We start from the raw sequence: 24868 nt of genomic DNA on the forward strand, positions 1-24868 counted from the left end.
CCGAATTGCAAAAATTTTTGATTAAATCTAGCAACTAACTTTTGTTAGGTTGAAAGGGTGTTTTAGATCAAATCTTGATTTTTCATTTCTTCAAACGTGACTTCCGAACTCTTTTATCTTATCTTCAAAGATCTAGAGTCTTCTAAAAGAGTTTTATTTGTTTTTACTTAAAATATATTTTGGGTGATTTGTACACCTAAACTCAATACCAAATAGCGACTCTTATTTTTCGTAAAAAACCCTTTTTAGACTAAATTTTGGGTCCAAACCGTCGCACTTTATATGTCCCATTTTAGGCCCTTTTCCTTTATTTTCTAAAATCAAAACTCATTTTCTAACATTCCTTTTTCTTTTTATTTTCAAAAATGGGGCGCGACACTACCTTACTCTTTCTTCCATTTCCTTTTTTGCTAAATTCCTGCCACCCATTTCGCTCTGCCTAATATTCTTCCTTCAATTCAAGACCAAATTCTATCTATCATCCCTTGCCCATATTCATCCCCTTCCTTCCCTTCTTCTTTTTTTTTTTTTTATCTCTATTCTCACCTCTTTTTTGCAAATATGACTAGATTCATCCTTTTATCCTTTTAATTCTAAGTGTAATGGGTTTGATTTTTCTGCGTCTATTTATTTTATCTAATGTTGGTTGATTATAGGTGATAAAACTTAGTGATGTCAAAAGTCAAGAATTTGAGGGATGGATGGACTTTAAAAATGGATTGTTGAAAAAAAATAAAGGAGACTACAAAGAAAGGAAGACGAAAGAGCTGCGCTATTGATTGTTAATGAAATGTTAGTTTTTGGTAAATTTTAAGCCTGAGTTTTATCCAATTTAGCACAAAGTGACGGATTTAATTGACTGGTGTAGTAAATGTGGGGGTTCAGGCTACTGGACATAAATTAGGTTGTAGTGTTTTGAGTGCTAGAATTATTGGAATTTATTTTGATTTAAATTGGGGTGTTTTCTTGGTTTTTTGTGGTGGCCTTGCTTGGAAGAAAGCAATCATCATAGTTGAATTTTTTTTTTCCAAAATTTTTATTTTTGGCAGAAAGAGTTTGTTGGCTTTGGTGTTGAAAGAAAAACAATCAACAAAGCTATTTTTATTTTTCGTTTTTATCTTTTAGACAAAAAGGGTAGTTTAGGATATTTGAAGGAATTGGTAGCCTATTAGGCCTATTTTAAAGCATAAATAGTGAAAGAAAGAAAGGTGAGTGTAATATTTAAAACCTAAAGGGAGTTTTCTGAAATTGTTAGGGACCTTAAGTGATAGGATGCATAATTGCTATTAAATTTGTGTATATTTTCCCCTGAATTGTAGCCAAATATCGTGTTAATTGATAGATTCTACTTATATCTGGTATTTGGTGATAATTGTGGGGAGGTGGAGCGAAAAGTAATAGAAGGGGTGAAAATTGCTGTCAAGTCTAGAGATGTGGGATTTGCAGGTAAGAATTTTCTAATTCAAGATGGAGTCCGAGCAAGGCATTGGCCATTAAGAGAACTTTTGCTTTTCTTTTAGATGTTCGATTTAATTAGGAAACAATTAGTATTATCTCTTTAGCGTGTTTCCTTTTTCAATGGGAAGTTTGTTTTATTTTCCGAAGGCAAAAAAATAAGAGGGAGTACCAGTCTGACTATGAGTATTTCCAAAAAACAATACTTTGGGGGTACACGAAGATTTTGGGGGTGACTAGTCTCGCATCAAACTCTTCGTTCGTTTTCTTTTCTTTTGCTTTTGCCCTCCTTACTATCGGATGCTAATGCAATTTACGTCAATGAATTCGTGCGGATTTTCCTGAATGATACGGAACTAGTTTTCTCTTTTATAGCCAAGGAATAACAAGGATTTGGTTCATTCGCATCTGTGAGATTTAATTATTTTTATTAATTTTTTTATTCGTTAGTATTCTTATGTTTTTTGGTTTAATTTCTCATGATTGTTAGTTGTTTGAATATTAAAGGCGCCTGATATTTAATTCAATCTAACAAACTATTACCAATTAAGACAGTTAAATCTGTAATTGTTTAATTATCTTAAATTAGTGGCAACTAACGTGATTGCTTTCATGTTAGGGAAACGTATGATCTAATTTAAATAAACCCTGATAGTATGTTTATTGATTAGAATAGGGCTTTTTTAGTTCTAATGCAATCAAGAAATTAAATTCTATGAACGTACCTAGGATTATTTTTTGGTTAGAGAAATAGTTAACAGGCATACCTTAAGTATTGAGACGGTAAGAAAAAGTTGGTTGTCATCACGTATTTGGCAATTATAACCTATTTATTAACGAATAGATGAAATAATTATTGCATTGATGAGCAGTTGTATGAACCACTTTCAGAGTTATATCCTTGGCCAGAGCTTGTTTTTCTTAATTTGAATTAAATTAGCCTTAATTTAATTATTTTTATTTACGTTGATCATTTATTTTAATTTTAATTTCTCAAAACTCCCAATTAGTTTTTACTTGGAAAGAGATAAAAAATTTTCCTAATTCCTGTGGAGACGACCTTATTTACCATTATACTCATTTATATATTTTTATAAGAAAGAATTTATTATTGAACAAGCTCGACACCTGTCAAGGGAGGTTTCTGAAATTATCCCTTATATCAATTTGAAAACCAAGGAAGCTAATAGTACGACAAGTAGCGTAGGGTATCTTAAGTATCTACTAATGTAAGAATTCGAAAGAGAACTCGTAGATAATTTTGTTTAGACGTTTGACGGGCGTAAGGTATACATATAACATTAACCTCATCCTAATCAAGTTTTACATTTATAAACTTCTAAATACCCCACATACGATTTATCGCAAGTATACGAATCGTGAGCGAGTATAGGGTATTAAGGGTCGATCCCACCAGAAAGGCTTATGCTCTTTAAATTTCTGGTCGGATTGTGGTCAGAGAAGGCTTTTTGACCTGGAAAACCTTCAAACTGGATTCAGATGTCTTCACCAAAGTTGTAGATCTATCTCTTATCTTGAAATTGATTCAAGAATCATCTCAATCCGATCACTGTAACTCAAGTTATAGCAGAAATACGAAAATATGTCAAAACTGTCAAAATGCACAAAATCCAAGTAAAAAATGATAAAAACCACATTTAACCACTTAAAAGCATTTTTCACCAATTATAGCCAAAATGATTCATTTTCTTCCAGTAATATAACCAAAGTGACTAAAAATAATATAAAATATCATACAATTATTACGTAAATTAGTCACTTATCAAACTCCCCTACACTTAAATCATTGTTTGTTCTCAAGCAATCCACACATAATCAACTACAATGATTTAAGAGGTGAAACAATATATGCACTTTTGTCAAATCAAATTCCTCAAGACTTGGAAAATAATTATTATACAATTATTCAATTCACACTAAATACTCATAATATCAAGTAAAGGAAAGACAATTATACCATAATTTAACAAGTTAAACTTAATTTCTCACCCTAATCTAATTTCACAAATAAGCAAATCACATAGTCAATTTATAGTTTTCCTCCTCCTATAATCATTCTTTTTTTTTTCAAAATTTTACAACTAAGAGGGATTTATTCACACTAATTTTACTTAAATAGTGAAAATGCCTTTTTACGCGAAAATCGACACTTTTAGGTGAAGATCCCCAGTTACTCAACATTTCACTTATTAAAATTGCTATGCATACTCTTAATTCAAATACCTTTTAACGCGAATGTCGACATTTGTAGATGCCAACCCCTGGTTACTCGGTACGTGAATCATTGGAGTAGAACAATTTTTATTTACTTTCTTTTCTTTTTTTTTCTTTTTTTTCTTTTTCCTTTTTTTTTCTTTTTCAGAAATAAAGGACAATAAATAGATATTCTCTCTTAGAAAATTATATAAAAATAATCAAAGGAGGAGTATAACTTTTATCGACTATATCAATCACTTACTTGCAAAATTAAGTAAAGAGAAGAAATCTCATTAAACATGTAAAATTATAGGCATAATTTTCCTCACTTTACCGAATATACTTTCTAAAATGTAAAAATGCTAAGTGCATAATAACCATTTCCAAGTTAAATGAGGATTAAACCTTCCAAAATACATATAAAGTTTCAACAAATGGAAGAATTAGACACCTAAGATTGGAATACTTTGGCCCTTTTTGAATAAAAATGCACAAATTTGAAGAATTTTTAGGCCATAGTGAAATATTGGAAAATATTTTAGAAAAATTTTGACAGAGTTTTCCCTTATAAATGGACGAAACTCCCTGCCAACAAACCCAATTTCAATAAATTTATCCACATGGCAAATAATTCAAACATAATTCCAATATTTCTAAGCATTTAAATCCACAAAATATCATCACATAGCAAGTAAATGTAAGTCCAGTATTTTCCTCCCCCACACTTAAATTTCGCATTGTTCTCAATGTGAGAAAAGGAGAATAAATAAAGAGTAAAAGAAAATACTGCTCATATGAACTTGCGTAATCCAAATCCATGTCCAAGTGATGAATTTTCCACCTTATTTAGGAAAGAATGGAGAGTTTACTTATTACACCCTGAAAAAGACAAAATCAAAACAAATAAATTTTTTAAAAATAAAAGGTTGCAATCAACAAGAAAAAAACATGCAAGTTAAGGAAAAAGGAAAAATGATCAAGCATGTGGAACCATGCATACAATGTTCATGGGATAAAAACATGAAATGAGCTAATCTTTGCTAATCAAATATATGCATTAGTATCCAAAGCAAAGGGAAGCTAATTTCACACAATAAATCCACAATCATGAACAAAATAAGTTCCATTTATACATTTTATCATCAATGATCAAGTCCCATCAAGTACAAAAGTAATCTCAAAATGGAGGCAAACACACCAAACCAAAATATAAATGACCTTCATGATAAATGAAATACTAAAAATCATTGAACCACAGAGATTATAAGTGCATTTATGAATTTCATAAATTAAGGCCATCTTCAATTCACCTCTTCTTTTAGAATTACCTAAGAATTCAAGAAATCATTCAACCAAGCACCTTTTCATTCATTAGGTAATCTAAATTACTCACATGAATATCAAAAACTCCCACTAAGCTAATTAAAATGCTACATTTGGCTACTTAATATGTAACTTTGTCACCAAGCCAAATTAAGCATAAAACTAGCAATAATTCACCAAATAAATACAATAAATGCAAATCACAAAATTTATTTATCACTAACAATCACCAATAGTATCAATAAACTAAAATAAATACACCTAACTTCACATATAAAAATTGCCTAAACATAGAAAATATTCAATCATGGTAAAATTCAAATAACAAAGTTAGGTGAAGAATTGTTATCTCAAATTGGTTTGGTGATGTTAAGTGATGAATATGATGTGAAAATCCCCAAGAAACTTACTCCAATTTGACCTTTATTGAGTGATTTCAAGAAGGTAGAACCCTAACTAATGGTAAGTTAGAAACCACCTTAGAGTTGTTTTTGAAAGAATATGAACTATGAAATTCATTCTAGAGGATGGGAGAAAGTGATTTGGTGAAGGTTATTTGAAGATTAAATGGTGAAAAATGGTGTTTTAGTGAGTGGTGTGTGTTTGAGGTGTTAGTGTGTGAGTTGGGTTGAATAAAAAGAGAGAAAAATTGTGAGGAATCCGTGAAACGGATTCATCTTACGCTAGTTACTGTTCATAATCCGGCCAGAAATTGGAGGGATTCGTGGAGGGATTGCTAGAGGGATTCTAGGCAGTTTTTTTTTTTTTTTTTTTTTTTTTACAATCCGGCCAGTTTTTGGCCGGATTTCCGGCCGGATTCACGACTCGAATCGGCTCCAACAGGCCTCGGATCCGATGGGCTCGGATCCGCCTCACCAGAAAAACAAACGAGCCCTAGGATCCGAGCTCGTTTTTGAAAGGATCTGAGGTCTGTTCATGGATCCGAGCTCGGATCCACTGAACTGCACTTATTGCACAAGTTTCTGCAATTTTCAGTTTGACCCCAATTCGAAACACACTCTCCAATTCGTGTTCTACAATGAAATTTTTAACAATTCAACACTTCACACACATGGAAAGTGACTTAAACATGAATCTCAACACCTCAAAACAAATCAAAAACATGTAGAATGAAAATTGAGGATTGAGGTTCTTGGATCAAATAGTCCGCTCGACACTTCCAATGCATATGATGGTGCTCAAATGTTCAAAAGAGTGCAAATAGGTCATGAACACAATTAAACACTTGAATGCACTTCAACTTCATGCAAATAATTAACTTAACCTCATAACATGAAATTAAGCATTGTAAACTAAAAAATGAAGGTTAAGCTTCCCTTTTTCACATCGGTTTTCACTCCTTATAAACTCTTTTGCACTTGAAATAATTTGCATGAACCTTTGTCATTGCCGCCTATAAAACACACAAAAACACTAGTTTAAACAACTAAAACTTACTAAAAATAAGAAATCGTTGGGTTGCCTCCCAACTAGCGCTTCTTTATAGTCATTAGCTTGACTATATCACCTCATTCTCAAGGAGGTTTAGTTAACTAATAATCCACCATTTAGGTCGTGGTGGATCATTAAAAGGTGACTTTATAGTAAAAGTCACATGTTCTAATGATGTGAAAAATGGAAGTGACTTACATATTCCAAGTGTTTCATAAATATTATCTTGAATATGCACCACTTGAGAACTTACCAAAGAAAATGCCATGAGAATATCTTGGGCAGGAATACCTTTAAAACCTGTACTTTTTATACACTCCTCAAGAGGGGTGAAAAATGAGTCATTAAAGCTCACCTTTTGAAGTTCAAAGTTAGTTTCAAAGACATTATCATGTGAAATGGATATTTACTCATTAAAACACACTTGAGATTCATCATTTTCATCAAAATGTAACCCATTTTCACATACAACATTCCCACCATTCATGCTAGGATCATTTTGTAAATTATTAGAGGAAATAACTTCACGCAATGCATTCAATTGCTCATGTATTCTACCAAAGTGAGAAGCTAATTCATCTATTCTTTCCTCAATCATATCAAAACGGTCGGAAGTTGCATTTGCTAGCTTTTCTATTGTTGAATCAAATTGATTAGAAAAATTTTCTACAGCTAGCTCCCAAGATGCATTAGAATCATTAGTTAATGGTTCACTTTCTAACTCCCAAGGTAGAGGTGCATTAGCTAACTTCTCTATTACCAACTCTCAAGATGGTTTTGATTCATATTGGACACTTTCAGGTTGGTAATCATAAAAATATGAATAATCACTATAAGGACATTGATTATCCCAATCATAAGCAGGAGAATTGCTCCAGTTAGCACTATATCGATCAAAACAGGGATTGTAATGCTCTAATTCATCATAATAATCCACATTTTGTGCTTGCATACATGTATTAGTAGCATGATAACTTCCACACAAGTCACAAATCACATGATAAAAATTAAAAACATTAACATTCCTCCCTTGCTCAATTTCATGCATAATTGTGTCCATTTGAACTTGTAGCATCATAACATCAAATTTTGCCTTTAGGCACCTTAAACCATCTTCAAAAAAACATACCTTCAGTAAATTCTTGGTTACCTCTATTGAAGAAGCTTTGCACTTGGTAACCATCCATTGCCAATCTTCCATTTCTCAAGCATTGTCCTCCAAATTGACCTACCCTTCTCATCACCTAAAATTGCTTTTAAACAACCTCAAAAACAAAATTAGTAAGAAAAATAGGTGATAAAACACATACACACATAAAACACTAAAATTATAGAAAATAACATTCACACTATAACTAATAAAATATCTAAACTAATAAAGTTACTCTTCACACCAATATTGCCAAATCTTCCCCGGCAACGACGCCAAAAACTTAACGTGCGTAGGGTATACATATAACATTAACCTCATCCTAATCAAGTTTTACATTTATAAACTCCTAAATACCCCACACGCGATTTATCACAAGTATACGAATCGTGAGCGAGTATAGAGTATTAAGGGTCGATCCCACAAAGAAGATTGCAATTACCGGCACTACTAAAGTTTCTCTATTACTTAGACTATCAATGTATTATAAGAAATGAAACCTACTGAACTTATGCAAAATAACAAATGAAAGTTCCTTAGGTTATGGTATCCCTAACTACTCATGCAAGTGCTATATTTGGATCATTGAGTACTACTATCTAGGTTAGTTATGGTGTAATTTCCTTCAACATGTGAAACCTACTTTCGTAGTGAATCAACTATACTCATAACTAATCCATACCTATTCTCATGGTTATGAAATTAGTTACAAGTTCATTTTTTCAGTAAAATTACATGAAATGAATCACTAAAAACCACATAGGTGCACCTCTACTTTTGTGAGTATACTCCCTATGTTTAGCATTTCTTGAACTAGTGTTAAATCTCAATTTTCATTGCAGAAACAACACCTTAGATAATCACAATCAATGGTACCAGATTAATCATGATTTAAAGAGTCAAAATGCTAAATAACTTGTTCAAATAATAGCAATCAAATAACCAAATAATAAATACTAACAATTATAGAAAGTTCAACCAAACCCAAGGCATAAACTTTAGAGACACATATTGAATACAAAATCCAGAACTTGCATATTAACTATACTTAAGAATCTGATACAAAAGATAAAGAGTTGGAGAAGAGATAACCTATGTCACTTGAGCTTCAACTCCTCCTTCTTCATCTACATCTTCATCCTAATCTAGTTAACATACAAGGATGGATGAACTATACTAGTCTACACTAATGCTAACCTAACACTCAGAAGATAAAAGAGCTACATTTCTGCACTCTCCAAGTTCTCCCGTATGTCTCTCTATCCCCCCTTCAATCTTGCAAGTTTTGGCTATATAAAGATGAAAGTTGGTCAAGAAGTGAGGTTTACACCTCCCTTTTACAGCTGGGAATGTTTCTCACATGTCTAGCATCACATGTGACTTAGTTGAGTTTTCCGCGTAAAGAGCAGCCTTCTCTGACCACAATCCGACCAGAAATCCAGCCACAAATCCGGCCAGTTTCCGGCCGGATTGCTACAGTGAATTTTTGTGCACTTTTGTTCAATTTCCAGCTCTGCTCCGATTTTGTCTCAATTTCAACTAAACTTTTCTTGATGATAAAAGCTGATTTAGCTCTTGATCAAAACATGAAACTTGTAGCCCTTTGAGTTAGCTTTCCAATGCATCAAGAATCACCTCATTTGAATTTGTGTAGGCTGAGAAATGACCGAAATACCCTTGCCTGCTCATTGCCCTATTTCAGCTTCGACCAAATGAAATTGGCTACTGTAATTCGGCGTTTTGGCCTAGAAAACCTTCAAACTGGATTCAGATGTCTTCACTAAAGTTGTAGATCTATCTCTTATCTTGAAATTGGTTCAAGAATCATTTCAATCCGATCACTGTAACTCAAGTTATAGCAGAAATACGAAAATGTGTCAAAACTGTCAAAATGCACAAAATCCAAGTAAAAAGTGATAAAAACCTCATTTAACCACTTAAAAGCATTTTTCACCAATTATAGCCAAAATGATTTATTTTCTTCCAGTAATATAACCAAAGTGACTAAAAATAATATAAAATATCATACAATTATTACGTAAATTAGTCACTTATCAACGTTCCAGAGGATTGGGATGAGTTTCTTGAATGGAAGTAGGGATGGCAAATTGGCAGGACGGGCGAGACTTAAATGGAACTAAAAAATATGAGTCTATGCCCCAGCAGCTCCATACAGGTCAGGGGACTAACATGGTTGGGATTAAAATGGGTTAGGTCTATTTTGAAACTACCCAAATATCCAATAAATCCTTTTTTATTTTTTATTTTTTGTAAACCTCTTCTCTCTTTACTCATAAAAAAAAGTCTGTACTTCTCTCTATTCCTCGTGCAATAATTTTTCAAAATAAATATTTTTTGTCGAATTCCATTGTAGTCTTTTTCTTGAATTATTGGACCCAATAAATTAATAAATATATTAATTTAATAGGCCAATATAAGAACAATCGAAACAAGGTGCTTCTCATCACCAATTCAAAAACTTTTCACATGGTAGGGTGGCATCTATAACCTAGTAATAAGCAACGGAAACGGAAAAGTCTACTGTTACAACATAGAATTAGATAAAATGGAATCAAGAAAAAGACGATGGAAGATGACGGCTAAATTATGTTTGGGCATACGTAACCCATCGGCACTTGGAATCATTTTGCCGTCCTTTGATGGATGTCTATAAGGAAAACCTGAACATCGCAAAACTTAGGAAAATCTAACATAATCCGATAAGACCATATAAATGCATGAGTAGAAAATCAAGGAGCTTGTGATCATGGAGGCACATTACGGCTTTGATCACTGGACATCATTCCAAATCTCCAAAGCATGCAATATCGATCCCACCAACACCTGATGCAGTGCACTCATGACCCTTCTAGGCAACCAATTCTGAAACGATATACCAAGAAAAGGGGATTATTCATTATTTCTGTCTAGTCATGACATTAATGGATGACATTTCTGTTTTCTCTATAGAGAAATGAGTTTTAATCTAGTTCTGAAAACAGGGTCGTGCTCAACCAAGAAAAAAAAATACAAAAAAAGGAAAAGAAGTGAACGGTACAGAATTAATTAGCTAAAAAACCGAGTTAATTTTGTGACAGACCTCTCAAAGAGTCCAGACTCTCGAGATGCTTTGGGAGCCGACATTGACTGCGTTTAGTAGTAAAAGCAGTGTCTCCGCACTTTGTTTTCCGGTACCAAAAAAATTCGGTGGTCACCACTACGAATTAAGATACGTTCTCGGAATCATAATCACTTATAAGAGTAGAATTCTTATAAATCACTTATCAGTACAAGTCTCACGTGACAGTAAAATTTATACATATAATTTTTTGTCAGAAAGTGACGTGTCTTTATTAAGTAAGTGAACCAACTTGCGTTGGCGTCTGTCTTTCTGCAATTTCTTTGGAAGATAGTATAATGAACCTGCAATGAAAAACTTTTATTGATTCATTTATTAGTTTCACCTGCCAATGAGATTTTCTTATCTTCCTTCCGTTCAACATTAATCCAACTAACATCCACCTTGGACCCCTCAATGGTACCACTCTTATCTGTCTTCTCCAGTTGAACTTATATCAAAATTGCGCATGTTGCCTTGTACATACATGACGTCTATGTAGATTTTGCTAATGCCGATAGTCAAAAATTGAATGCATGGAGTGTTGGACATTGCTACTTGATAAACTTCGCGGGATCATTTTGGGAGATTACAAGTTACAACATGCATAAACCTGGTCAACTTCGAAAGACTTGTCCACACCAACCAATTTTTTTCTTTTTCTTTTTTGGGGGGGGGGGGGGGGGGGGGGGTAGTGCGTGGGGCGCATTTGAAGATATTTCGCAGTTTAAAGGTGGTACTGACACTCCCTTTTAACCCTTTTTTTTTTAGTAATTGTTTTAAGAAAGTGAAAGTGGGAAAGAGGATTTGAACTAAAATCTCTTAGTTATGAGATTTCAACCTTAATTTTTTTACCAGAATACCTTTCAACTATTTTGATTATATAAGAACGCGAAATTATATTTATGCTTTCATTATAATTATGACCACCGCCTCTTCTTCTCTTAAGTTGTAATTGCAAATTAGCAATGAAATGGGCTTTTTTTTTTTGTATTTTTCAATTACATAAAAAAACAATCAAAGCACCATTAGCAAATATTTGAGTTGGACTTTTGACGCTCAAATGTATTCATGCATGCTTTTTTTTTTGCCGACACGATAGATTCTATCATATACTTTTTCCTATTCTATATATATTAAGGGGAGAGGGACTTAAAAAGGTCAAAGAAGAACCCAGTGAACCACTACCGGTTCAGACGGGTGCGCATTCGCTAGCGAAATTTTCAGGATGGTCTAGATATTAGAATGTAAGTCAAGGGATTTGATCTCTTAAGTTACACTCGAATAGAGTTTTAAAACTCTTTTGGTACCAACTACCCTAAGAGTAGAGTCGTTGGTTGTATTTATGCATGCTCAGATACAAAAGATTTGAGCCTGACAATGAAGTAAGAGGAATGCTTTCCATTGTTTCTTCAGAAATTAATGTGGTACCTGTTGCCATAAATCGTTGTGCTCTAGAATAGAAGTTTTTCTATTTAGATGCCTGTATTCTTTATTCAAAATGATGGTGATATGTCTGGGTGGTGTTGTCAATGACATTGTGAATTGGAGCCGCACAATAAATTGATGTACGAATGTACGAAGAAGCAACAGTTTTTGACAACTCATAGACAGGAAATTATTTGTCATCACCGTTACAATTTTCAATACACCTTTTTATCTTCTCAATTACCTTTTTATCTCACATACATCACATCATAAAAAATGCTACAGTAAAAATATCTCAAATAATTTACAATTCAAACACACTTCCTATAAAAAAGAATTTTTTTTTTTGGGGGTATATTCAGCATTCTTTCTCTTACTGATTATTAGGTTTGCATATTAACCTGTTTTAATAGTTACTATAATGTTTTTTCTTCTGTTTTTCTGTCACAGCGAAGGGAGAGAAAATTGCTGATCAAGCTGCGGCACCTACTTCTGAAATCTACAGTCTAATATTGAACATTTGAATTTTTGATAAGTGGAGAATAAAGTCGAAGGCTCCTGTACCAAAAAATAGAAATAAAAATCAAAACTCAGTACTTACTTGTCTGGTGATGCACTGATACCTTATGCTCCACGAAAGTTGGATAATTTTCCTTCAAGGAAAATTTAAAAAGAAAACATAGAGAGATTATATAATTACTGCTTTTTGGGGTCTAATATCAATAGTATAGTTTGGACTTTGCAGGAAGCATACAGCCAAAAAAAAACTGCCCAAGTAGGATAGTACTTTTCTTAAAAAAAAAAATTCGAGAGACTTCAAATCTAGGATAAAGAAGAGAATTTGAAAGTCGAATCAGATATTTCATTATTTAACTAATGTTCTTATCAATTAATTTGAGTTTCGATAACGGAGTTAATACGTTAAATATACAGGTCAACTCGAAAATCTCATCGACGTTTTGGACCTACATTAAGCAGCGCAAATCTTGGCATAGATAGTCGAGGATCCTTTGAAAATAATTTTTCAGTGTAAAAAATTGGATCATGGTGCAGAAGCAACCGGGTGAAGTAAATCACAGCCAATTTGGATCTGCGATAGTTTGAGACGGGGCTGTGATACAAATTCTTTTCGTCATTTTGTCCCTAAATATTCAATTGCAACGATCTCTTCCCTCTGAGACTTAAATTTGTTCACATGTCATGCACACGCGGCTGGCAAGAAGAGAAAACAACCTCTAAACATTTTAAGCCTGTTTCCATTAATGACTTTTATCTACACAATTATCATATACATAAGAAGCCAGGAGCTAGTATTCGAAAATTTCGTGTTGAATAACACTCGCTTAGAGCCTTATTTGGCAAGGTAGACTGTATTTTACACATTCACTGAAATTAGTTGACCCCAAAATAAGCTAACAAAAGGAATTGAAGGGAATTTGTATGTAGGAATAGCAATGGGGCAGGGTTGGGGCGCGGGACCCCTCCACCGTCCCTGCCCTGCTACCCACTAATTCCCCCCGCCCCCACCCCACTTCCCTCGCAGGGGTATCCGCAGGGCTAATAAAAATTTGTCATATAATTTTTTATAGTTAAATTTTAACGAATAATCAAGTATTAAAATATCAATATATCACCAAATTATTATTCATTGTAATTTTACAATTGAAACCCATAAAAACAATAAAACAAAAACTATTTGAATACAATCCAACATAATAAAATAAATACAATTAAAATAGTCAAATTTTTATTTTTGACACAAATACAATTACTAAGGCATTATTATATTTTTTTTTTGAGAAAAAAAGTGTTATTGTGTTAAGTATAATTACGAATTTAGTATAAATATATTAGTAAATTTAGTATAACTAATTAATAATTTCTATTAAAAGACATGTATAATTATTAATATAATTATATTATATATACTAATATATATTATATAATACTTATAACTAATAATATCATTATTATAATTTTATAACTAATTAAATTAAATATTATATATATAATCATATACATTTATTTATTTACTTTTTTTAACGAGCGACGGGGCGGGGGCGGGGGCTGGAGCAGGGGTATACGGGGGAATACTTCGCCGCCGCCTGCCCCGCGGGGCGGGTGCCACCAATCCCTATTTGTATGTAATGCTAAATGACATATCCTGCTTAGCATAAATTCCTTACAGTGAAGTGAAGTTGAGTACAACCCGAATATCAAGTCTTATCATAACTTAATCAACGAAGCAGAATAGTAACCAGAAATAGAACAATAGCCTAGCTTAAATTTTATAAAGATGATCATATGACTGATTCGAAAGACAGTGCGAGTTCATTTGGAGTCGGATTATGCCTTGGGCGTCACCGCCAGTGGACGAAAACCATGGTGAATACTGGCTTGCCAGATCTTCTCGATGTTGAATATCATGTTTCCACACTCGTTCACATTCCAATTCTCCAAAACATGCAATATTCCAGCTACACGAGAAGCGCTCATCACCCTCCTGGGCAACCAATTCTGACAGAAAACAAAACCAAGAAATGGTGGAATCTTTTTATTATCAGTTGTATTTCGGTCAGAATGATGCAGAACATTCGTATTTTGGACAAAGAAATGGGCTTTCATGTAGTTATGAGCAAATATTGCGCACGACTAACCTCACAAGAGTCCAAATTCTCAAGATGCTTGGGAGCCAACATTGATGGTGTATGGTGGTAGAAACAGTCTTTGCGCATTTTCTTTGGAGGATAATGTGAAAAGGGAATAAAAGTAGTGCCTTTTGATGCCTTCATTTGGTCTTCTTCAGTCAATCCATCTCCCACTATCCAAACCTGAAAAAACAAGAAGCATATATGTTCAATTTCTGCTCCATTTTATGAACAAATATAACAGTGTTTTTCACCTATATTCTGGTGCATTAATTTGTAAAAGTTTTACGTATTCAATTTGAATGCAAGATGGGAAACGGTAGAGAACCAGCTGAATCATTTTATGGCTGGGCAATCCCAACCTTAACAGGGTGTTTCATGCTCCCGTTTTCTCGTTTCATTCATTTCTATGATGAATACTTTTTGGGTTGGTGCGAAGCTAATATGGCCAGGACATGAAAGAGATTGATGCTTACTTTTGTAGCACAATGTTTTGACTGGACCAGATTACTTCTAGCCTCTGGATTAAGCCTTGCTTTAAGCTTCTTGTACTCATGCTCGCGGATGGTGCCTACCTGAAATTGTTGCAATTGATCATGGATTTAAGATTCGAATATGGAAAATTCAGCGTACACAGACCCCTTGGAGTAATTCCAGTTTCGAGCTAAAACACTTAAGCTGGAGTTCAAAACATTTGGTTCAGAGCAGGATGAGTAAAGATATTATGGATATCGATGCATTCTCGTTTTCAATAATACCTTAGTTCCTCCTTGGCATAATGCAAGGGCAATTGAATAAGCAACCTTGGATAGATTTCCTCTGAGGACAATTTCTGTTGCTCCTTTCGGAATGCTGTTTAGTACAATTGCAACTGCTAAACTACTTCCATCTACCAACTTCACTTTCAGAAGGGGGTGCCTTCTTATGTAAAGCTCTCCATTTCCATTCAGATCCTCCGCCTGGAACAAAGCAGAATACGTTTACCTCAAAATAAAATTAATGGCCTTGAAGAAAATACAGCACTCAAATAGTAGAGCATATAAAAAATCGAAAACCGTGCCTGATTCTGTAGCCCAAGACTCAACAACTTAACCCCTTTATTCTCTGCTTCTGATATGGCTTCTTCGATAAGACTATTGATAGACTCTCTTTGCCATTGCGCAAAGTACTGCAGATTAAGTCGAAGTTAAATGCAAGAACCAACTACTTAACATACAAGCAAACCCTTAGATAAAAGATGTCTTACTTGAATGGTAAATTTTGGTACAGTCCAGGTCTGCAATTTCAGATTTTTGAAGACATTCCTTTCAACAACAATTGTTCGACCATGAATCCAAGTGAGCATAACGGACCAAAGTGTCAGTGGCCACATGAAATAGAAGTACCATTTGAAATCATGGGGTTGAGAGGCTAGGGATGCAAAGCCTAGCCTTAGATGATAGATGGATTCTGGTGTTGTTAAATGTGTTAAATGAACCACATCTGGAGAGTCCTCTTGTCTACTGAGTGAGCTCTCATATAAACTCTCTGTAGACTTGTCCATTGTATTATAGATGTAATCATATAGTGGCATGAAAAGTGAATAGTTGGTTCTAAATTGGGTATGGTGCAAGGAATGGAACCTGAAGCATCAAAGGAAATGTTAGTTGAATCCATCTAACACTTAATTCATCAAAATAGAATGAAATCACATAGCCTGTAGCAGTTAGCTCAAGCTGAAGCTTATTCACATAAGTAAAAGCTTCCCCAAACACAGTGATAAAATATTTCAACTTCAGTGGAGCATGATCTCAATTACTAGACATTTATATTTTTTGCATAACCAAAGTCGTAAAGTATCAATGGCAAGAAAGATGCAAATATCATGTTTAAAGTATAAGTTTACCACCTAAACCGTTCCCTTCCTCTCTTTCACACACACACACACATAGACACAGACATATATATATATATATCTGTCTCTCTTCAGTTTTTCTGATGATGGTAGGAAAAAACAAAGTCCCATATTTGTTACCTACAAATTTGGCAGAATTGTAAATGTAAATTAAAAAGATCCAAATGATGGACATGTTTCAGTGGCGAACAAAGGAAGCAATATTTTGCTCTTGAGATAACTTCATAATGAACGGTGAGTTCTATCTTTTGCCAAGGAAATCGTGGTCCTTGCAGTCCAACACTAATGAACCATAAAGAAGATTACTGGTCTTTTGCTTGATGGTAGATGAACAATTAATTTGCCGCTTTATTCCCTGTTCTCTAACTTCAAAATATGGTTAGAGCATCACGGATGAAAGCCCTCCACATGTGATCCATTGCACTTTAGGAATGTAGAGTAAGAAAAAAAAACCTACCGAGAAATGCTATGTAAAATTATTCGACTACGAGCAGAGCCAGTGAAGACTTACGAGGGAGTGTACATGAGATACTTGAGAGGGGGAAAGATGGAGAAGAGCCAGTTTGGAATGAGCTCAAAATTGCAGTGCCCCATGTTGTTCATGAAATCAACATAACTGATGTAACCAATAAATGAAACAATAGAGGCTGTCTCGGAGAAAAATGTTGTGGCCAATGGGATTGCGAAGAGCAAGAAATAGGCCACATGTTCTCCAAATGGATGAATTACAGCTGCAACACCATCATATTGTTAATTATCATTAAATTGTGACTAACAATTGTAAGTAGATGTAAACCCTTTTTGTTTTTTTTTGGTGGTGCTACTGAAATAGATATCTTCATTTGTAACCTATTGACCAGTTAAGAGAGTCTTTCTCACTGTTACATTCAGGGCTCGAATCCTGACAATTAGGGTGGAAAAGGTACGGGAAGAAGTCGGAATTTTTTTTTTAAAAAAAAAAAAAAAAAGGTGAGGAGGGATGGTAGGACTAAAAAAAAAAACTTGTGCTAAGAATTCAAACTCACTGCTAAGAATAAGTAATCTCTTACATGTAATAGGCTCAGTGACTACTGAAGCATGGTGGTGTGAATGGTAACGAGAATAGAGGAAGTGGTGGTGCAATGCTCTATGCAGCCAGTAATAGAGGAACTCCACAGGACCAAGATGTAACAGAATTGTGATGATCACCCCATCTGTCCTCCAAATGGGCATGTTTGCAGTACTCTTTATCGTGGCCACCATATAGAATACTATCCCATTAAAGATAATATTGTCGTCCCTGTTTACGTATAAAGTTAAATTTTAATACATCCTAATGTCAAAAAAAAGAAAAAAAAAAGGAAAATTCTACACAAATTAAACTAGATCTTAGCTGTTTGGATCCTTCAGTTTTTCAAAAATTAGTTTTTTAAATACTATAAAAAATACTCTAAAAGGTACTCTAAAAAGTAGTCTAATTTTTTCTAATATTTAAAAAAATCCCAAAATATGTTTTAAAAACTCTACTGCTCTTAAATATTTCTAAATATTTTCTAAAAATATTCCAAAATATACTATAAAAACTCCACTACAGTAAAATTTTTCAAAAACATGCCAAAAAATATAGTTAATCCAAACGGTTGGTTAGTTTGGAACGTGAGTATATGCACTTTTTAAAACTCGTGATCAGCCATTGATGAGATTGCACCACAAATGCTGTAGAATTGAAAGAAGTTAGCTATCGCACCAGTTTCTTTCCCTGTCAATCTGCTCAAATTCAATGCTCTTATCAACAATCCGGTTGGTGCCCTTGGCTGTTCGATAGCGAGAGAACGAAATCCAGATCTGATTATGGAGCATCCTTAACAGCAGAAATGGAAAAACGAGAAACATCGGAAGGTTTCTGCCGCTTGCATCCTTTACCATGTAGGGATAGGTGTGGTGGATCACCCAAGGAGCCAAAACAACGTACTTGATTCACCAATTAATCAGCATAAAATTAAGAAAAGAAAAAAACAGATATACGGTTAATATACTGAAATATATAAACAAACAAGTATTTACATCTCATAAAGTGCAAATCTAACATTCATGTGATGTACATGAAAATATCATGTAGTATAAGTCTATATATGCAAATATTTGGCGAGAAAAGGACTGAAAGTTAGGGACAATAATATTGCTATACTTTTGCATCCATATTCATTAAATGCTCATCCGTATTCTTTCTTATATTCGTACTTTTTTTTTGTCATAATCTAATCTAGAGGGAGAAGGGAGGAGGACTCGATGTGAGCAGAAACTCCAGTTATGTATAATGAAAAATTGGTGAAAGGCAAGGAGGTGAAAGGCAAGGGTTGACAGATGACAAGACCACCAGCCAAAGGCTTAGTGGCCCTTATACTCATACTTCATCTGTACTTTTTCCAAGTAGTGTCATGCTTGGAAAGGAACCATAAAGACTATGGCTAAGAAACAGAAGAGACTCTAATTGACATTACATTAGGCTGAAGGGCAACAATGTCGCACAAGATTTTCTTTATGAATTGCCCGAATTGCCCTTGGACAAACACTAGTCCTTGCTACCAGCTCTCAAAGGCGCATTTTGTCACAATAGTCGTATGTAATTAAGTTCCAGCAAGCTGTCAAAATTCGGTACACTATTGGTCCCTTAAGCTTGCTGCAAAAACATCTGGGATTGACATCACAGGACAAAATTGGAAGAAGAAGAAGAAGGAAAGGAAATCGATGTAGTAGAACCTCACAACATAGAATTTTTCTTTTTTCTTTTTTTTTTGGTTTTCTTTTTTCTCTGCATAAAAGAAAATTTTCCATTGATCAGAATGAGGATGAAATGGTTACAAAGAGGATTACAGTCCATTACTACACCTATACAACTCTATACATATACTAAAAGTTAACAGAACATAGCAGACTCAAAACAAAAATGGACATATCTAAACCCCATTCTAAAGCCAACTGCCAATTCATCATCGTTTTCTTGACGCCTTGCTTCGCTACATTCTGATTCAGAGACCAAAGTCTGATTGTTCCCAAAGGCTAGGCTCTAATTGCAGTTTTTTAAAAAGCTAAAAGTTGGGTTCAGAAGCACCTACTAGTCAGATAAATTTTTCTTCAACTTAAAGAATAAGCAAATAGCATTAAAAAAAACATATCAAAACAGTTTCTTGCTTTAAAAAAAAATGCAATGATGAGCTATAACTTTAAACTGTCTAGAACAAGCATTGTATATTCACCAAAACAGTGAGGAAAATGAGCAAAAAACAAGTACCTTGAAGTTGCCTAGAGGAGTCCATGGCCAGTTGTACAGTATCCCTGGTTTAGAAGCCATAGTAGACCTTTCTTCTAGAGTTCTCTCAGGCTTTCTCAGCCGTGTATTGTATCTTTAGAATGTCTACTTTGATGTCGCAATTTATAGAAAAAATGCATGAATGCAATCACTCGATTTTACTTTTCACCAAACTCCTAACTACACCTACACGTAGCACTTCACAGCAATGCTATTCATTTACTGAGGGATCGGTTTTTGCAGCCTTTTTAGTTTATTTTGCATTTACTCTCAGTATTGTTACCGTACTCTTCGCTTAGAGCAAAGTAAATTTGCTACGTACTCTTCGATTGACGGCTCATCACTTCACCAGCATAAGTTGGCTCTATTAATAAGTACGATCACTGTTTATCGTATATTTAAATTTTACTGATAATGTAAGAATTAAATAAATAATTTATAAAAAACTTTGAAGCATCCTATGGTTCGAGGGCATATTTTGATCCGTTGTATTGATTGGAGTTGAATCCATCAAACTTTTTTTGTATATATAAAAAAAAAAAGGTAGTTCATTGCTTTCATCCTGTACTCCGTAAAAGCTATATAAGTAAAGAGTTGTGATAACTTTTTTTTTTTCTATTTTTTGTTGGCTTATAAGAGTTCATGTGAACCACAATTAGATGATTACGATAAATGCAACTCATAGACAATTATAAGAATTTACAACTTTTTAATTACAATTTTGTTCCTTTTGTTATGGGGCCTCAATTTTGATAGCTACTGATACTAACATGGATGGGACAATGCCAACCGAAAAAAAAAAAGAAAAAATTGGAATAGGCTTTTCCCACCCTCTCAGCAGGCAAAGGGGCTGCTCATATCATTTTTTTTTTTAAGGTCTACTTCTTTGATGAAAATGATGTCGATAGGGTTCAAATCCTAACTAACACCCAGGAGAAACTTAAGTTCCTCTATTGGTCACTGAACAAAGCTTAGTGGTTCATATGCATTTTTTATTGCTTAAAGTGTATAATGGTTGTGACAATCTTTAGTGCCTTTTATTATATAAAAAATGTTTGAGTGATTTTAGTTTCAGTTATCACCAGGAATCAATTTATGATTTTTAATGAAGAAGTGATCCATCCTTAATTACCAAATGAACCAATATATGTGTGTTGACCTAGTACTCTAGTTATGTGAAAATGTCAAGTATTTTAACGAATTCAAATCAGAAATTATACATTAATATAGTTATAGATTAATTGAATCGTGTGATTAGAAACTTTACACAGGTATCAAAGCAAAATAGACATTAATAAATACCACAAAACGAGAGAAGTATGGTGCAAGCTAATTATTCTTTAACAAACCTAAGAAGAGATTTAGGCAAATGATATGGTAGCTCTAAGAAAAGTTTCGGCACTCCATTCAACTTTTTTGCTTAATGAAATGATACAAAAACCTATAAAATATTATAAAAGATGAAATTGTCCCTCTATGTATTATAACTTTCTCTAATTTGTCTCTTCAATTGAATTAGTTTTCTCTACTCTTAAATTAGTCTTAAATCATTATCAAGTAATAATGGAAGAAATTCTTAGTAGAAATGATTTTAAAAATGTCGTGTGAGTATGAATTATTTAGTAGTGCTTGAGTAAAGTACTAGACTTTATGGTTTGGAGTTGTCTATTACTTTTGGCCTTGTTCATTGGTTGAGTTTTACAACTTCAAACAATATTAAAGTTTCTCTTTTTTTTTCTAGAAATTTAAGATATTATTGTCAAGAGTGTAGAGGTCTCCATAAAAAATAATGCAAACTAATAACTAAACTATGTCTTGAGGGAAATTTTGACATTTAAACTATTAGATTAATCTAGTTTGTAGTTGTTTTATGTCAATTGTGAATAAAGATGGAATACATGAACCTTTTTTTTGCCCTGGAGTGCTAACCTTCTTTTTTTATGTAATAAAAGCAAATTTGCTAAGGATGTACTGCATTAATGCATGATCAACTGGCTAAGTGAGTTGTCTTACACCATGGGACCAAGTAGAACATGAGGGACTACAATTGGACAAAATACTGGACCATTAATAAATGTCATGTCTTATTCTTTGGAAAGCATATAATATGGTAGCTAGCTAGTCCAATAACAAGTCAATTCAGTGTATTTAGATCTTTACAAATGAGAAAAAGGTAGTTGGATTCTTCAATCGAGATGTTTGGACAATTATTTAGCAACTTGTATTCATGTACTGCTAAAAAATTAATTTTTTTTCTTTTCTGGGTGTTTATAAGAAGGGATGCTCACCTTAATAACAAGGCATGTCATTGGAGCGCCTGACATTATACGTAGGTTTAGTAGTTTTTTGTTGGGAAAGGGGTACCGGTACAGGTACACAATATCAAAGTTAGCCCAGGACAAATTTATTTTTTTTTCAAGTACCAGTTAAAATAGGAATAAATCAAATCACCAAATAATAATACCAACAGTGATAATAAAATGCAAGGAAAAATAAAGGCACAGGACACCAAGATTTTTACGTGAAAAATCCAAATTGGGAAAAATCACGGGACCTAATCCAGTTAAAAATCTTCACTATCACAACAATGAGAATACACAGGTCTACTCGAAATATTCGGATGACAATAATATCACCAATACCAATCAAGCGAAATTGTTACAAAATCATCCCCAAAAACTACAACTATCAAAGAAATGTGTTTGGAAAGGTGTTAGCAAACGAAGAGAAAATCTGAAATCTAAACCGGTAGATGAGTAGAGCTTGACAAGAGGATCGCGTGTGTAAAATTTCGTCTCAATCGGACTTCAAATCACCTTCCAACTGAGGTTTCAAAGTTGCAAAGAATTTTTTTCTCTCTAGCTCTCACTCTTTCTCTCTCTTCGTCTCTCTCAAAGTGGCGGCTGTAGCCTTTGTTCTCACACCAGGCCCAAAGAATGAAATCCCTCATCCGGCTGCTCACTTTTCTTTTTAAGTCAAATCTTGACTTAAACCTAAAAGTGTTTGGTTTTGTGGTTTGGCCCACAAATGGGCTGGCCCACAAACCCAACAATCTCCCCCTCCATCTCATTTGGGGGGTTCCATCTGTGACAACCCCACTTTTCCCTAAGGCGTACCAAAGGGGTCAGCGGATTGCCTACCCAACTCTCGCCAGAACTAACGAGACAATTAAATCCGATCTAAAACATTCCGGAAGGTAATAGCGCGCTCAAACTATTCAAAATTGTAAAATAGCAACACGAAAATCAAAACCGCCAATGAATAGTGGGTGCCATGTCATATAACTCAGGAAAATATTTTCAAACCAAATAGGATACATGAACAGGGTTAAACAGTGTTATACACATACGTTTGTAATTTACAAAACAAAAGGAAGATAATTAGATCAAAATACATTTAGGGTTTTTTCAACTATCGAAGAGCTTTACAAAAATATATTAAAACTAGCTCAACTCGTGCTTCAAAACATCATAGTCCCCAAAAGTGGTTCCCTGTAAGGAAAATAAAATTTAATGGAGTGAGTTTTCGCCCAATGAGGTACCATCACCCAAGTAACAAAGTTCACATAAACACAAATCTATTCAATCCAAACACATCCAATAAGTGAGTCAATTCGCATCACGTTTCAATAAAGATATTTAAAAGGATACGGTCAGCTCTCAAGAGCCCTTATTCCTGCTTGCCGTACTTGATCTCGCCCCGTTGATCCTCCGTAAACGCTTAAGGAGTAACCAATGCCGTAGACTCCACTTTCACCGATTCCTTCCACCTCACATATCCCTACCGGACCCGAATTCCAATCAGTTCAGAAATGATAATACTCGAGTATACCGGAATCAAGAGTCTCATACTCAAGAATTCCACATAAACAGTTCCCATGGCTTGTCAATTTTCTCGACCAATCCCTTGCCGGCTCGATTCAGTTGACCACCAATGGGGTTGAGCTCAGTGATAACAGTAATGGTCGTTGGAGACTCGTCCAAACGACCCCAATGCAAGTATGTTCAAGTAGAATTCAATTAATGCAGTAAACAGTCACATAAGCCATAGAGCGCGAGAGTGATAAAGTACACCCTCGTCTCAAACAATTTCATTCATATACATAAGCATTCAAGTCATAAAGTTCAAGTATAACCAAGCCATGTAGCAACAATCACGTGAGTAGTACACTCACCAAGCAAACACAGAGTGAAATCACAAATTTCTGCCCAACGAGCGCTCCGCGTTACCGGCACGTCCTAAAACATACAATAAAACACAATGAGACTCGAGTACGAGTCATAAACCGAATCTACATACTACTAGAGTAAGACCAAATAGAATGTATAAGTGCAAAATCAAGTTAGGACATGTGCGGAAATGAAATTTAGGTTGGAAAACAAAAGGCAGATTTGACGTTGTTTAGCGGAACTAACACAACTGAATCTACACTTGTCGGATTGAGGTGCAATTTACACTGTTTCGAAGCTAAGATAAAGGGCTACAACTTTGATGAAGATCACTCAGTCCAGTTCGCGGTGTAGCTAGGTCAAAATTTCAATGTACAAACCAGAATCGCACAAACAGGTTAGCTAACTGCATTCTTGTTAAACGACCATAACTCAGGCTACCGAAGTCCAATTGGGGCGTTTCCAGGACCGTTAGAAATTTAATACACAGCACTACAACTTTCATGATTTGGCCAAAATCAAACTCAATACGCATCAGGGTGAACGGTCGCGGTCAGTTTGGGTGAACTGCCAACCCTGACCGCCTAACTCCTACCTAGGGCAGTCTGGGTATTTCCATCTTTTCACAGGCTACCGAGCTCGGATTGGGCTGAAACTTTACAGACAACTATAAAACATTATTTTCTACAACTTTCATATTTTAACCTAAGGCTAATTCGGCTTTT

The 24868-nt window shown here is 34.4% G+C and overlaps 1 protein-coding gene across 1 annotated transcript; it reads right to left on the minus strand.

The window, feature by feature from the left end:
- Positions 1-14311: 14311 nt before the first annotated feature.
- LOC113732068 (very-long-chain aldehyde decarbonylase CER1) lies at positions 14312-20107 on the minus strand. Its single transcript, XM_027257672.2, has 10 exons — positions 19957-20107; positions 18412-18635; positions 17735-17964; positions 17197-17416; positions 16038-16413; positions 15852-15959; positions 15550-15750; positions 15268-15366; positions 14801-14974; positions 14312-14660 (listed from the first exon to the last, which is right to left on the minus strand). The coding sequence occupies exons 1-10, from the start codon at positions 20014-20016 to the stop codon at positions 14490-14492; spliced, it is 1863 nt and encodes a 620-aa protein (XP_027113473.1). The 5' UTR covers positions 20017-20107; the 3' UTR covers positions 14312-14489.
- Between the last annotated feature and the right edge of the window lie 4761 nt (positions 20108-24868).

Source organism: Coffea arabica, chromosome 2e (assembly GCF_036785885.1).
Source record: "Coffea arabica cultivar ET-39 chromosome 2e, Coffea Arabica ET-39 HiFi, whole genome shotgun sequence".
In the NCBI taxonomy this organism is placed as follows: Eukaryota; Viridiplantae; Streptophyta; class Magnoliopsida; order Gentianales; family Rubiaceae; genus Coffea; species Coffea arabica.

Excerpts from the sequence above, each read along its gene's own strand:
- LOC113732068 (XM_027257672.2), bottom strand. The coding sequence starts at position 20,016 with ATGGCTTCTAAACCAGGGATACTGTACAACTGGCCATGGACTCCTCTA. Across the intron at positions 17,965-18,411 it reads ATTGACAGGGAAAGAAACTG|GGACGACAATATTATCTTTA; the intron begins GTGCGATAGCTA and ends ATACGTAAACAG. Across the intron at positions 14,975-15,267 it reads CAAAACATTGTGCTACAAAA|GTTTGGATAGTGGGAGATGG; the intron begins GTAAGCATCAAT and ends TTGTTTTTTCAG.